Source organism: Crocodylus siamensis, chromosome 15 (genome assembly GCF_052110815.1).
Source record: "Crocodylus siamensis isolate JL-2025a chromosome 15, ASM5211081v1, whole genome shotgun sequence".
Taxonomy (NCBI): Eukaryota; Metazoa; Chordata; order Crocodylia; family Crocodylidae; genus Crocodylus; species Crocodylus siamensis.
The window spans coordinates 18,701,733-18,717,796 of record NC_143409.1 but is presented as its reverse complement, the minus strand read 5'-3'; the positions used below and the strand labels follow the sequence as shown (position 1 = coordinate 18,717,796).

General features: G+C 36.5%; 1 protein-coding gene across 4 annotated transcripts in view; it reads left to right on the top strand.

Moving 5' to 3' along the window:
• The window catches only part of GABPB1 (GA binding protein transcription factor subunit beta 1), a 55,509-nt gene extending 43,606 nt beyond the window's left edge, over positions 1-11,903 (top strand). For all 4 annotated transcript variants that reach the window (XM_090029060.1, XM_090029057.1, XM_090029058.1 and 1 more), the window contains 2 exons: positions 87-202; positions 10,107-11,903. In XM_090029060.1, the coding sequence (XP_089885186.1) occupies positions 87-202; positions 10,107-10,259 (269 nt within the window). In that variant the 3' untranslated portion in view covers positions 10,260-11,903. The remainder of the gene's footprint in view (positions 1-86; positions 203-10,106) is intronic.
• Positions 11,904-16,064: the final 4,161 nt, after the last annotated feature.

Genomic DNA, 16,064 nt, shown 5'->3' with positions numbered 1-16,064 from the left:
TTCATATAATTAAATAATAATTTTATTTAATGTAAATACCATGCCTTGTCTTTATATTTATCTGTGCAAATGTGTTTTGATTCAAGTATTAACAGTACCAGCAACAGACATTGCTGAAGAAACTGTGATCAGTGAAGAACCACCAGTCAAGAGGCAGTGCATTGAGATTGTTGAGAATCGTGTGGAGTCTGCAGAAATAGAAGTAAGGAGTCTATTACCTGATGTGTGTTAACCAGAATTTTCAGAACTGAATACTATGGTATTTCTTGTTTTATAGCTAAGTTTCTGTTCTGCCACAGATTGAAAGTTCATGACCTAGTAACCGATTTGTATTTCCATCCCCTTTGTTTATATCATGATTTGTTTTACAAAGTTCTTATAGAGTAATCTAGTATAGTTTATAAGCACACCCTTTGTTCACCCTCCAAGTTGACTGTTTATGCACATAAAGATGTCACTTGTTTTCGTACTTGATAACTTTTTTTCTCATAATATCACTGTCTTTATTTTTAAAGCTAGATAGTTCATCAGTGGTGATGACAGTTCCCTCCAATAATGAATGAGAATGTCATATCATCTGCCTGTTAAAGACCATTTGATTGTCTTGATTACTGAAAGTCATAGACTTTTTCCATTGATTACATTCAGATAAAAGTCTTAATGAGTAAAAAGTATGAAACAGTAAGATGCTATCTAAATGCCAATTTTTTATCATTTTTTGATTATGCAGCAATAATGCTAAAGCATTTATAAGCATCATCCAATACATTGAAATTATGTAAAAGTCCAATGTGCAAATGTTGAGAAATTTATTCTTTTTAGATTGTTTTTTAATTTAAGAACATTTTTTCTGCAATCCAGAATATCCCATGTTGCAGCCTTTTGACTTCCTACTCTCTCTTTGCTTTTAACTCGAATCAAAAGTCTGTGAACATTGCTACCTATCCTGATCAGGCTGTAAATATCAAATTATTTTGTCTTGTGAATGCTGGAATATCTTGATTCTTTAAAGTTGTATTCTCAAAAATCTGTTAATCTGAATACTATTTTGTGCCTCATTGAATGCTATTTATTGTACAGTGTGTGGAAGGATACCTCATGCATGTCCAATAATTAAAATTAACATCTTTCCTCAATTATTTTCCTCTCCATATGATGTCGCATGAAGTGCCTTCAGCTTTTACAGGTGTGTGGTTATTACAAATTATCGTTACAGTTGAAATTTTCTTGCTGCTTTTTTTTCTTCCTTTTTTAATGTATGGCTGTTATAATAAAACTTATGTTCACAATTTTTAAACCTGCCTGAATTCTTCCTAAAAGGAAGTTTTACTTCCTTAATCTCGGAATGTTAACAGTTTTATTTGTCAGGTGACAAAAAATTCAGTGGTTAGGAAATAGATTGACTCACTTTTAAATGCCGTAGGTCAGTGTGACAGTTCCTTAAAGTTAGGCTGTAAAATTATGTATTTCAGACAAACTTCATTGTTACTAAAGAGCATTTTATTATAAACAAAACATTTAAATCAATTACTGTGTTTTCAGAAAAATTAAAGTTGGATACAGATTTAAGCCCTGATCATGAAATCAGTAGTGCATAGAGTGACTGCTTGTACAGAGTCCAGTTGACTTTGTGGAAGCTCATTATAGACATAGTGGTTTGATTGTGTGTATTTCTTGGCATGATTGGGACTTTCATTTGACAGTGTTCCTTTTAAGCTTTTTCAAGCTATAGCCATAACTCAGAAAGTGGTTAATATCTGAAACAAGAAAAAATGATAACATAATACATGAAGAGCAAAGCTTTCATAAGTTATTGACTTAAATGTTGTGCGCTGTTTTATCTTTCACTTCAGTGAGTTAGATATTTTATTTGCAAGGCACAGAATTATTTAAGGCTAAGAGCAACTTTCTTGAGCCACCATTAAACTTATTAGCACATATACATACTACGGACATTGTTTTAGAAATCTTTGTGAACCAAACTTCTATTGCTTCAAAACCAGAAATTTCCCTGGAAAAAGTTTGCAGGATTAGAGTTTTGATTAGTTATGTCTGTTTGACTTGTAAGCTCTAACAAGAGCTTATGAAAGTAAAATTACCAGGAATAGGATTGATGTGGTCACACTTTTGTGAAAATAGTAACAAAAAGGGGTTATTACTTTTAATTTTAGAGTAGCTAATCAGCAGCAAGAAATTTAACTGTTACACAAACATTGTGTTATACAAACATTTTCACTCAACAGTGTATAGAAATTCATATTCATCATTGAGGTTGACTGCATCCTTTCCCATATTCCATATAAACGCATGCATTAAAGACACCAGCAAAAAGAGTGATCATTTCATAAAACTATTTTACATTTAATTTATTCATAAATTGTGTTTGTCTTTAAAAGGTCACATTCCTGCTTTTTCCTACAGTTAAAAATAATTTAGGGTTGGATAACTTGAACTATAAGCAGAATTACTAGTATTCCGTATAGTGATATCTAACATTAGCTGAAAAATGTCAATTAAACAGGAAGAGTTGTTAGTGAGAGTGCAGCTGCATGTTTAATCGACTAGTATTTGCATTGGATTCTCTTTTAACATGTAGTCAGACTTCAGACGAATAAAACATTTGGAATCAGAGAATTTAAGATCAGGATTATAGTGAGACCAGAAATTTTGGCAATACTAGCAGAATGTATTTCTGCTTATAAAGCCACTCCCATCCATATCTGTTATAGCCTCTATAATGCAGTTCTTACTGCTTTTCAATTCCCTGTTCTCTTGTCTCTGATAGCTTTGTACTGTTCTCTGTTGATACAGTTTTTCTTCCACCTACCCAGTCTTATGAGATCTTCTCACTTAAGATCTCATAAGGTCTTTCTCCAGAAGTTGGTTTTTTTCACATTAGTTTTTTGCAAACCGCTGTCATTTATTTGCAACCATAGCCAGCTGCCTTTATGGTCTGGCATCATGTAATTGGACTAGTCATCTGCTATGAGTTGTTCCATCTTTAGCAGCCATGTAGATTTAAGCAATTCTGCTTCCTTGCCAAAAGAAACAGATCTTTGTACTAGATTAATATGGCCCCCAGCACTTTGTCCTTTCTCAAGAGGGAAGGGTTTTTTTTACAATACAGCAGAATCAAGTTCAGGAATTGCAACAGTTCTTCGCTCAGCTTTAAGACTGTTTCCTTTAGTGTCACCCCAGAGATCTTCAGCTTCTCTTCCTAAATCTCCAAAATCTGCAGGTTTCTCCTAGTCCATAGGCTGTGCTTGTCAGCTCTTCCTTGTCTGTGTAAATATCCTAGAGAGAGACAACACCATCTGATATTTTGACTTTGTATAGGCTTTTAAATTTAGAGGTTCATATGTATCTGAAAGAAACCACTGCCCTGGTTCTTCCTTTTAAGGCACTGCTGTCCAGTTGAGAGACATTTCCCCCCCATGCTGATCTGGTTTCCTTCTCTGCTTCCTCTTCTACTGCTTTATTACTCCCCAACACAGCCAAGTTGCTAAGGTATAATAAGGCTTTATTCCTAATTTAGAGAAGCATTCATAAGATTCGAGCCACCTGGGATCCTAATTTTCTGACTTTGTAGACGTACTTATTCTCCCAACCTCTGAAAAATACCCAGGTTATAAAGTACAATATTAATCTTTTAAACCCTAAATCTTTCTTCGCATGGATATGTACCTGCTTGATGGCATGTTTCTGTGGGGCATTTTGAATATGAAGTAGTTCAGATCTTCTTCCTCTGTATTCAAAACCAGTAACAGTATTCCTCAGTCTGATTTGCTATTTGTTTCCTAAAATGGTGGCTAATTTGTACACTACTTAATTTAGGAAGATTTTTCAAATCGTCTCCCCTTCTCTCCAGACCACAACAGTTGCCATCTTTCAGTGGTGGGGTGTACATTTGCTTATAATTATGTCAGGGGGTCTGGTCTGTGTGAGAAATTAAGAAGAACATCTGTGTGCTCAACCTAAAGCCAGTGAGTATTTAACACAGGCCATTTAACATTTTCTGCCTTCACTGTATTTCAGCAATACAGAAAGGGCTTGTCTTCACTCAGACAGTTATACTTGTGTTATTGCATTCAAGTGAGAGTGAACATGCAAGAGAGCATCTTTGCTACACAGGGTGATTGCAGAAGCATCTGATGAGCTGTTTTAACTCAAGCTGCTGCATCCCAGCTACCTTAGTAGCTCAAGTGTCTGCAGCACTACAGCACCAGCCCATCCTCAACAAACTCATGCAAGCTTAAAACACCACATAATTTGAGTGGGGGATCTTTTGTATGTGAATAAGAATCCAGGTCTGGGGCAGCACTCAAATTACTGGTACATGTTGTGTTCACAGTGCACACTCAATATGAAGACCAAATCATAGAATGTAACTACGGTACTTCAGTTGCTTATAGAAAGCAGTGGGGTGGTTCTGTAGTTCTCACCTCTTTATTTCAGCCAACTACAAGGGAAAATGGCTCAAAAAGAACAGCCATTCAGCAGACTGAATTTTTGGAAACTGAACTCTGTATTTGAAAATGGGGTTCTTAATCATGAACATTTGCTTACTGGATAAGAGATCAAGAACAGTTTGTACAAAGCATGGAGACGCCCATTTTTGAGGGTAAGTGCTCCGTCTTTCATCTAGATCGGGTCTGGCGGTAGAGTTTTTCTCATTCTCTTGTAGCAAGAACGGTTGTCAAAAATCAAGAGCAATCAAGCAGAGAAGGATGGTATTTTGCCAGAGAAGGACCCTAAAAACTTCATAAAATAGTCAGGCCCGTAGCTTCTTTCTCTCATCCATCACGGGTCTGCTGTATTGGTGTCTAGTCACTTTCTTCCCTGAGTCTCAGTTTTACCATCTGTAAAAATGTCAATGGTAGTACTGGCCACTGCATTAAAATATTTTGAGACCTAGATATGAAAAGCACTATACAAGTGTGTAATGGCATCATTATTACTTACTTGAATCTAACCAGGTTAAACTTAACAGCCAAAAGGTTAGTGGTATGGTACTTTGATTGCTGTTCTTGGGTAAGATGTACTGCGCCAGCCTTGAACATTTTAACTTGTTTAAGCCTTTCGTCGGAAGGATTCTTCTATTGGTGTGAGTCTCAGAAATTTCAGCCACCACAAGCATCCATCAGTTCCATCTTTGAATTCCTATTGAATGGTTTTCAGTATGGGCCTTAATACTGGTTTGTAGGTCCAAGTGTCTGTCCTTACAGCCATAAACCTGATGAAATGTTTTCCCACTTTTTGTACGTTCCTCATATCTACATCCACAAAGCAGTGAGTTGTTTGCTGGACAGTGCATGATGGTTTGTTGGAGCTTGAACCTTGGTTCTTTACCCAACCTCTTTTCAAATCCAAGAAAAAATTGTCCTTATTTCATAGCAATTAAAGTTACATGACTTATTATAACTTTTGTAAGTGTGATTTACTCTGAATCTTTTCTGACAGTAGTTTTCTCTAGTTCTTCAGAAATAATATGTTGTGGAGTTAACATCCAAGGACTGTTCTCTGTGTTCTCTTAAAAATTCTGTTCCTTTGGCTCCATTGGTGTTCTTCCCAAAGAGGTGATCCCGTTTCCTTCAGTACTATTAAACCAAAGCAGAAGCCAGGCAATGACTTTTTTAAGAAGTCTTCTCCACCAGGAATGTCTGCACATTTTATAAGAATTCTGGTATCTTCATGGAAGAAAAGAATTTAATGAAGAAATCTACTTATGCAAAATAGAGGTGGTGAATTCCATAAAGGCTTCCTTTGTTATAGGTTCCTGCAAATAGCCTTTTCCCTTTGTATTAATTTACATTTTTTTCAGTGTGTGTGTACTTGTTAGCTGGCTAGTTTTCCAGCACCCTCCCTTTCTGTTTCTTACTTGCTAATTCCCAGAAGTGGCTCCAGGTTGAAATTTAAACACTTTGTAACATCAGACAAACTTCCTTCCAATTGTCTGATAGAATGGCCATGCAACAGTTGGGATGAGTTTTCTGTGCTGCAATTCTTCTGAGTCTAAGTTTTGGAAGGAAGCCGTAAATAATATAATGTAATAATTAGACTTGCTTTTAGTCACAGCCAGTGTCAGAGAAAATTTTTGTGTGGTGAAAAGCAAGGAATTATCATTTAATATGCAGAGCTTCCTATTGTATGCACTCAGTGGGCATGTCTATACGTGCATATTTAATATACATTGGCCTGATTTAGGGCATATTAAGGGCATGTGTCAGGGGTGGGCAATTATTTTGGGCAAAGTGCTGCTTACTGAGTTTCTGCAAGCCGTTGAGGGCAGCATGACAGGAAGCCAGGGGCAGCTAAATATTAATTTTGTAAAATTTTTAGGGGCCCCGTGGGCTGGATAGAGTGGCCTGGCAAGCTGCATTTTGCTCACCACTGGTCTACATGTACAAACCCTTAATGTGCTTTAAAAATAGTGATTTAAGCCTATTCAAGCCTAAAGCAGGTATCAAATTTATGCACAAATAGTTAAATCACATTAGCGAATGTGTAGACGTGCAAATGCACATTAACGCAGCGTGTGTCCATTGACTTGGGACTAACTATAGTCCCAAGCCAGTCTGCACACCCGTGCTAATGCACATTAGCGCGTGCACATGTGCCTAAATTGCCTTAATGTGCATTATGCTAATGTACATTAAGTTTAGGCACATGTAAACGCATGTGTAGACATGCCCAGTATGTAACTTATGTTTCCAATGTTTGCATATGTATACAGTAGTAAAGTAACACTAAAATTCAGGTGTGCGCTTCAGAAAATCTCTGTTATAATTTAAACAGTAGAAAAAGCTGCATAGTTTTCAGATTCTGAAGCTCCTTATTTTGAAACACAAAATGAGCTCTGTTTCATTGAATAGCTCATGCATGTAATTTTAGATAAGACATGGATATTTATTGTACAAAAAGTCCCATTTTCTAAATAAGAAGTGGAGAGAAGGAGCCTCAAATTTCTGAGCACTAGAGTTTTGAGATTTTTATGCCACAGGAGTAAATTCCACATTATTGTTTCTGTGGAGCACTCATATCCTTGAAACCATATGAAACAAAACATTAACTTTAAGCTTTATTTTCAGCTGTGTTTAACATCATTAAACTTAATTTAAAACTAGCTGTAGTCTACTATTCACTTTACTGTTTTTGATGGCAAACTCTTCTGAATCTTTTTAGTAAAACCTCTCATTTTTCTTGCTGTAAGATGCTGATACTAGCACTGATCAGATTGCCCATGTCCTTGTTAAATCTTTAACATATATGATGCCTGACTGTGGGTATAACAAGCACTAGGAACAATAGGAATTGGAAGGAAGGCTTAGTGTGCAGTGTCCTCCATTTTTAGGGACCAATTGTGAAAATGCAGGATTATTGAGCAGCTGAAGAATTACTGAGGAAAAAATGCTGTTCCATTAACTATTTGAGGTATGAAGTGGGAATGAAGTAGTGAACCAATAGTAAACCAATAGGATGAAGAAAGAAGTATCTCAGTAAATTGCCATTCTGTTTGGTAGAAGGTTTCCTGTAGGCTAGTTACATCCTCTAGCTGCCCCCTTTCTGCTGCTACTTAGTGATGAAAGTAGAAAGAGTAATTGACTCAGAAACTGGCTTACCCATACAAATATGATGCATTTACTTCAATAAGGTGGTGTTCAGGTGAAGATCAAAACACAGCTATTTTCCAAGGCAATCAGCTTTTCAAGAGGGCACAGTATATAACTGCTCTCCTGAATCAAACAAGATGGTAACCTCTGTATCACTAATGGTTTGGTACAATAGAAATCTGTTCAAGCATGTTCCCTAGGATACAAGAAATATTCCCAGCTTTGAAATGCAGGGTCTCACTTCATCTTGGAACCTTTCTATGACATCAGACCCAAATTTAGCAAGTGCAAGCTATGTCTGCCAACTGGTCTACAACATGTAGCCATAACTCACTTTGTACAAATTTATGAAATATATCTAGCCTAACAGTTGTTAAGTCATAAAAGTACAGTGTCCTTTGGGGTGGGACAGGAGAGGGTAAGGCTATCTTCTAAACTAACTGGACTATGCAGTTAGAGACTGCACACTATTGCACAGATGACCGTGATTTGAAATACTTAAGTTATACCATCCAGTTGGCTAGATAAAAATTAAGAGTTTCTGTTTCTATTTAAGTTGGTAGGAATTTGAGTTCCCATTGATGCAAATCAGTTATTGTAATAGAGCATTTTTCTGTTGCAATAGAAGTTAATTACCAGGCCTCAGCCTTCATCTCTCACCCTCATTTAGCATTAAAATGTGCTTTGTAGCTATAATAGGTAACAGCATTCTGTCCTAATTTGACAATATCCTATTCTAATTCAACTGCTTATATAAACAAAGTGCTGTCAAATGCACAAGCTGGAAAAAAGAGAATTATTACATTTCTTGTTTAATCTCTTTTAGTCACCAGCATCTTTGGTAGCAATGCTAGGCACAATCTGTACAAAATATAATAGGTTAAAAAGTATTACAGTGCCCCTTTTCAGCTTTTACAGATTAAAAATATACTTCTAGTTGGCTGGCTGAAAAGCAGCCATTACTTCCTTAAAACACAGCTTTCGTTACTTACTCAGAACATGCACACAGTCAGAGTACCATTGTATTTGATTTCTAGTACTGGTATTTTGAAAGTATCTAAAAGTCATGTTATGGGGTTCTAGGTTGGCTGTATCTAACTGATCTCTGAATCCTATACGCTCAGTTTACAAGTAAAAAGGAGTTTTCCTATTAGCTTGACTTTCAGATTCCAGGTTGTTCTTTTTGCTTAATGCCTCATAACTGGGAATAAATCTTCTATCTTACAACGGCAACTCTGCATGTGCATGGATGCAGCTGCTTGATTGGGACCTGGTTAACAGTTTGTGGATGATCAAACAAGGAGAGTCAGGTGGAATGGCTCAGCAGTAAAAACAGGAGTAGGAAATAACAAAAGCCTGAAAGGAGCAACTACGGCTTTGAGTACACAATAGAGATATCAAATAAGGTGTCTATTCTGGAATTGACCACATTTTAATCAGTTAGTGTGATTAGAATCTGGAGTATTAAAATCAGTGTTACTTTAGAATATAATGAATAACAATGTCCTCATCCTCCTCATCATTATTATAGAAATGTGAAATCATTATTGTGGGATTTCTCCTCATTTCACACACACACAAAAAAACCTCTGCTCCGGTTAAAAAAAGTATACATAGTGGTGTCCTTTTCAGGGTTTTCCTCTTCTAGAACATTATAAAAGCAACCAGAGTGGCCTCCTACCTTTTATCCAGCTGACTTGCAGAAAAATATATTTCCCTCCTTATAACATGCATACCTCAAGCTGAAGGAAAGCTGTTTCTCCTAAGGGTGTATTACAGAACAGTGAAAATGAGACAGTGTAAAGTATCCAGTAGTAGGAGTCTCATTCAGAATCAATCCTGGTGGCCTGTGTTTCTCATGCAGGCTTCAGTTATCACCTAGGGATTCTTTAAAAAAATACAGAATTGATTCCATCACAGTAGGAGGTCTGGGCTCTGATTCTTAGGCACCCAGATTCAGGTAACAGCCACTGATTACCATGGGAGTTTCTGTTATCCTGATGGGGAGAATTGAGTCCTAAAAACTTTATTTTCACACTGGTGCATCCTTTGTAATTGTATACATGTAGATAGTGAGATAGGTAGGCTTGAAAACTGATTTTTAAGAGGTTTAAATTCATTTCTTTCTTTTTTAATCACCTGTCTCTTGAAAACCTCTAGGTCCGATATCTGTCCTCAACATGCAAGAAGTTTTCCAAAAAAAATTTTCCCCCATGGGAAAATACTATAAAACAGATTATTATAGGGGATCTTCATTAGTATATTTGAATGTGAAGTCTCATGAGCCACTACCTGGCCCAGTTAAGCATGGTTTACGTACACAATAGTGTTGCAGTGGGAGGTCTACCTAGGAAACAAGTGCAGGATTCTAACCACAGAAGATGTCTTGGGGCACTGAGCACAGCCAGTGTGTTGCACCAAAAATGACAGATCTGCCATTTTAATTTGCCCTTGGCATGCATTTGATAAAATCTTGCTGTATTCTGTTTTTAATAGGAGAGAGAAACTCTACAGAAACAGTTGGATGAGGCAAATCGAGAAGCACAAAAGTATCGCCAGCAGCTTCTAAAAAAAGAGCAAGAAGCAGAGGCCTACCGGCAGAAATTAGAGGCAATGACCCGCCTCCAGACTAATAAAGAAGCTGTTTGAATATCAAAATGGACACACTGCAAAGTCTGTTACTTTCAGTCAAGAAAACTGCAGTACAATCTTGAACTGTACTCTGGATAGGTGCAGAAATGAGATTACCTGATAAAGAAGATGCTACACATTGATAACTGGACTTAAGCCATGAGCTCTGCTGATTTGTAACATAAAAACTCTGAATTTAGAAATTGTGAAAAGTATTTAAAATTAAATACTGTAAATAGTTGTTTTTTTTACAGTTCCAAAATGAGTTGATAAATCTTTTTGAAGGGATCCAGAAACACAAGAAGCCAATGTTTTTGTGAAATTTTTGATTTTAGTATGAATCTAATTTCTGAAAAACAGAACAGTTTTAAGGGTGATATTGCTGATTTAGGATGAAAACTTGAAAATGAATTATGTGACAAAATGAATAGTTATTTCTATAAGGTAACAACATAAACCTCTATCTGAATAAGACATTTCCTGGTGGAAATCTTTGTACAGCTTTAAGTAGTTGTCTCAGTTTATCTGAAAACTCCTTTTTTTTAGAAAGTGAAATTTTTATATTTAATTTCAGATATATCCGAGTAGATTTACATGTATATGAAGCTAATATTTTTTAAACTTTTCAGTTTGTACATATTCTGCATGTTTTTATAATTTCTATCCATATATCCTGCATAGGTATTTTTCAGCAAACAGAAGAAAAATAATGAGAAACATGTTTAGCCCTAGGGGTCATTTGAAGTAAGCAAGCTAGCAGCCAGTTTTATTGTGAATGATATATTTCTTGAAAGAATGTATTTTGTGAAAATAAATCTTAATTTACTCAATACAGACCATTTAACTTTCTGATAGTGGAAGCATTGACACTTCATTTCTGTGAATCTCATATCTTTCATGAGCAAACTTTTAAAGTACAGAAATATGAAAGAATGTTTCCACTAGACAACAAATAGCAGCTTCTTTTTTTTTTAAATATTCTTTTCTGTTTCCGTGGTAAACTTGCTATTACCTCAGTGATATATTTTACAGACAAACTTTTCATTTAAATTATGCAATCGGATGGGAAAGTTTTGTGTTGTAGTGATGCTTTTCTTACCTAGCATCATTGCTCTTCACTGTGATATTGTGTTTGTGTCTGCTGGTGCAGTGATTTCTTCTATTATACTCGGCATTTATATATTGCTTTTTCACCTTCAAAACACTGTAAAATTGTTGCAGAATTTATCCTCACTATATGCCTGAGGCAGGTAAGTAAGTGTTCTTGTCCCAATTTTACAGCCATCTTAAGTGGGACTCTCAGAGAGATTTTAAGTTACTTGCCCAGGGCCACCTGAATCAGTGGCAGACTCAAGAATTGAACTTGGGGCTTCTGGCTTCTAGTTCTGTGTTTAGACTCTGCTGCCTTAAGACTATTCAGTGCTGTTATGACATTAGCCTTTGAACTAATGTGCAGATCTCTTTTTCCTTTTTTTTTTGTAAAGTATAACTTGTCTTTTATTTGTGCTTTGCTTTTGTCTTTCCACGTTTCACAGCTTTTATTAAATTGTTTATTGAAACATAAAATGTCTAGTTTACCTATACTGTATTCAAATGAATTGCCCTTAAAACTGTACTCTGGACTACTTTTTCTATTTTACAATTAAATATCTTTTCCACATATACAGTGTAGACTTGATTCTCTTTGAATTGTTTTGTATATGAATTAGGGCTGAATTTTTATCATGATTTTGAAAAATATGTGCCAGAAATGTTGTGGGGGAGGGGTAGCCTGGGGGCAGAGGATGGGGACAGTGAGAGAGAAATTGGGAGGAGAATTGAATTTGTGAAATGCAAATCCTTCGTGAGAAAAATCTCTATCCTATATTCTACAAGGGCATTAATAGAGCAGAAACATCTATAAGAAAATCTAACTGCTCTTTAGAAGCATTTAAAATATATCGTATCTAATGCAAATAATTTTTACATAGATTTCACAAAGAAAAGTTTCCTCATTTTTTGACAAAATGCATTGTGCAATATTTCTGCAGTCTTTGGGCCTGCACATAGATCCAGCCCTTTCAGTGAACTGAACTCAGCTACCAGTATGCAGATCTCTGGGGATTGGTGCTATAGAAAGTAAGCATTTGTTAACAGCACTTATAATATCAGTGCTATGCCTGTGTAAACTAACAGAAGAGTTCTGCTCTGTTTTTGTACTGTCACTGTGTTGCATCATTAGAGGTGCATTGCTGCGCTGTTTTTGGTCAGAGTTAATCTTTAAGAAAGGGCTCAAAAGACTAACTTGATCAAGCTCTATTAGTTTATTGCTTCAGGCTCTAATCAAGCAATCGGACCAGTTCAGAAGGAGTGATATAGCAACGGTCGTACTTGTAGAGCAAAGCAAGTTCATTGTGGGTTTTCTATAAACCAATATGTATACTTTACCTGTTGACAATATACATTTCAGCAGAATTTAGCCAGTGCCCTCTTGCTCATCTCATCAGCAGAAAGATGGAACTTTCATACCTGCAGGGAAGCGATACAGAGTCTTAATCGACAAATTCAAGTACATTTTGCAATTGACACGTTTTCCGAGTATAGGTTATATGAGTGTCTCCTTATTCTGATAGACATCTTAAGTTTGCCATTTAAAAGCATTTCAATCCTTTTAAAATATTTTCTTTTACAATTTATTTTTTTACTTGTCTGCTGAAATGCATTGTGTTATGCTGTTGACCTTAGTAAAATTATTCCCAATTTACAGGCAGATAAGGGGAAAAAATTTAAGGGCATGAGCAAGTGAGGACATGTACTTATACTCTTCCATGGTTACTGCATATAGGCATGCCTGCAGTAAATGAAAAGTAATGCACAATACTTTAGGCCTTAGTGAAAGAGGAGTAAACCTTTCCGGATTAGATTAGATCACTGTGCAGGAAGAGTGGCAAACACCGCAGAACTTCTGATAAATTGTGAAAAAATTTCTTCATTGTAGTTTGTTCCTGTGCCTATGTTCAAAGGCCTCGTTAGCTACAGCCTTGCATTATTTTTCTGGTTGTCTTTAATAGGAGGTTACACAGGTATAAATGAAGGCAGAATCTTTGTTCTTGCAGAGAGTGTGAGAGAGAGAAAGGGCGGTATAGGTTGTAGCTGTGTTGGTCTAAGGACATAGGTAGACAAGGTTCTTTGAGTAAATCTGTTATCTTTTCATAGACCACCTCAAGTAGTTGGAAAAACTATTCTTTGTACGCTTTCGGGTATAAATCCCCTTCGTCAGGCTGAGGAAGTATCTGCAGTTGGTGCGTGTGCTGGTCCTGGATGGCAGGAACAGAATGCCAGGTTGGAATGAATGTAAACTGTTCATTCCATGCAGGAAGAGCACACACCAACTGCAGGTGCTTTCTCAGCCTGACAAAGGGTCTTTATACCCAAAAGCTTACAAAGCAGAATTTTTCCAACCATTTGAGTTGGTCTAATAAAATATATCAGATTTACCCAAAGAACCTTGTCTGCCTGGGAGAAAAAATGTGGTTTAATGTTCAGATCCAGGAGTGAGGTTGTTGGGTAGACGCTTAGAAAAGAAAATTTGTTTTTGCTCTGAATTTGATGAATATAATCTGAGAGCCATTGAGAAATTGCTATGTTGCTGGTTATACAAGAAATATTTCCTAGACTCTGCTTGGTGCATAAAAGATAGATATCTTGTGTGATTCTGTGTAGTGGTATACGCTATTTCAAATCCAAAATTGAGTTGTACATGTGACATTTTGGAATTTCTGAGAATTTGTAGGTGTTAACAGTTCCAGTAAAAAATGTAGGAACCAAGTATTCTAGTGAAAAGTTACTTACTGGTTAGGAATTGCTCTGAGTTGTTTCATGTTCAAAACAATGTTTATGTTCTTACATCTTGTAAACATCCACAGAGTTGAATTCATGAAAATGCTTTGAAATAGTGATTTAAAAAAATCAGCTATAGCTTCTAAAGTGATCATGGAAATGTTCATGTCCATCTGGAGGATTTCCCAAGGCTTTGGCAACACAGCCCCATTTAGCAAACAACCAAAAAAGAATAGCTTTTCTATTCATACTGCTTCCTGTGAGCAAACATTCTGTCCCCCTTGGTTCGTAATGAAATCAATCTGAGTGCTGTGTAACTATAACAGAGCACTCTTGTTTACGTCCAGTAATATTTGCCCTTCACGTATTTCATTATCATCTATCTAACTTCTTCCAGTCCTGAACAAGACCTCCTATTTGTTCTCTCCTATGATGAATAAAAAAGCCTTGGCTCACAGGGTGTCACTCTGAAGCAAGAGACGTAAGATAAATGTCATGTGAAATATCTATTACATGTAGCTTAGGTCTGAAAACATTCTGGAGTAAAATGCTGCAACTTATTTGTTGTTCCAAATTGAAATCATAAATGTAATCAGTGACCAGCTTTATTTTAATAAAGTGCTTTCTAATTAATGTATTGGCTGCTTGTAAGAGGAGATGGAGTCAGAGAAGAATTTTATACACTGCTTTTTGCACGGCTTTGAAAACTTTAAAAATATTTTCCTGGAAAGATTTTATATGAATACAGATTTGAATAGGTTCATATTACAAATACAACAATAACATTCTTCCTTGAAAATGTATTGTTCATTTATTCACATTTCATGTAAGTGAATTTACTGCTGTTTATGTTATAGTTTTGTCCTTAAGCTGCAGTCAGGGATCAAGAACTTCTGTTGGGCAGAGTACAAACAGATACCTCTTTATCATTACCCTACAATGGCAAATAGTAGAATAAAGAATAAAACCCTTGGAAAGAATAAATAAAGAATAAACGTTTTAGAAATGTCAACGTGTTTGGGCTCAGTTGCATAGTCAACTTAGCCTCTTTCTTTCCTTGTATCATAGCAAGAGAACAGCTATGGAGATGTACTGACGATAATGCCACAGGTCTTACCATTCAAAGAGAGAGATCTAGTTTCATGTTCATCTGTCCAGTTTGTTGGCAGGAGGTCATGGAGTTTGAAGATACCTCAGCAATACCTCATGAAAAAGTGTGTAGGAGGAGGAGAGGGGAGTGAGGCTGGGTATGGTCCATGCAGTTTCCCTTTTCCCTATTATGGCTTCTCTCTGGATATGCCTCACCTAAATATCAGGTCAGAATTATGTCAGGGGCAATTCCTGCAAGACAGTTCTGAGGGATCAGCAAATTAAAGTTCTTGCACAGAACCAGGTGAGCCACGCTACCATCAGGTCGGGAGAAAGGGAGTGTGGCAGGAAGCAATGCAGACTTGCAGGGCTTCCACCAAGATGGGGAAATGCTCTTTTCTTGCAGCACTTGCCCAGGGTCTGCAGACTTAGTAGACAAACTCCAATTCAAACACCTTAGGGAACAATTTTGAAAGAAATTCTGTGGGAGAAACCTGAATGTGTTTTCTGTCACCTACTTTTGAGTGCAGGGAGTATACCCCACTATAAAACGCAGGTCTATCCTCAGATTCTGATTAATATACATGAGAGTGCTTCATTGCCCAAAATGTGAGGCTGGTGAGAACATGGAGAAATAAGATTCTCATCATATCATATGGCATTCTAGCTTCGCTTTTGTTCCATTGGTGAAAGTTTTTTCCGTGAGCCAACAGCAACTGTATATGTGTAGGCATAATTTTGTATGCTGCTCTCAATTCATTGGTTCTGACCGCCTGTGAATTTTTTTTTCCTTTCCTTATATCAATAGCATAATTGTATCATTGTTTATCAGAGCATCTTAATCATATCTCCAAAGTCCTATTCCGTCTCAAGTATCTTATCAGAACAGAATCGGAGAGCTTTCTTATGTGGCAG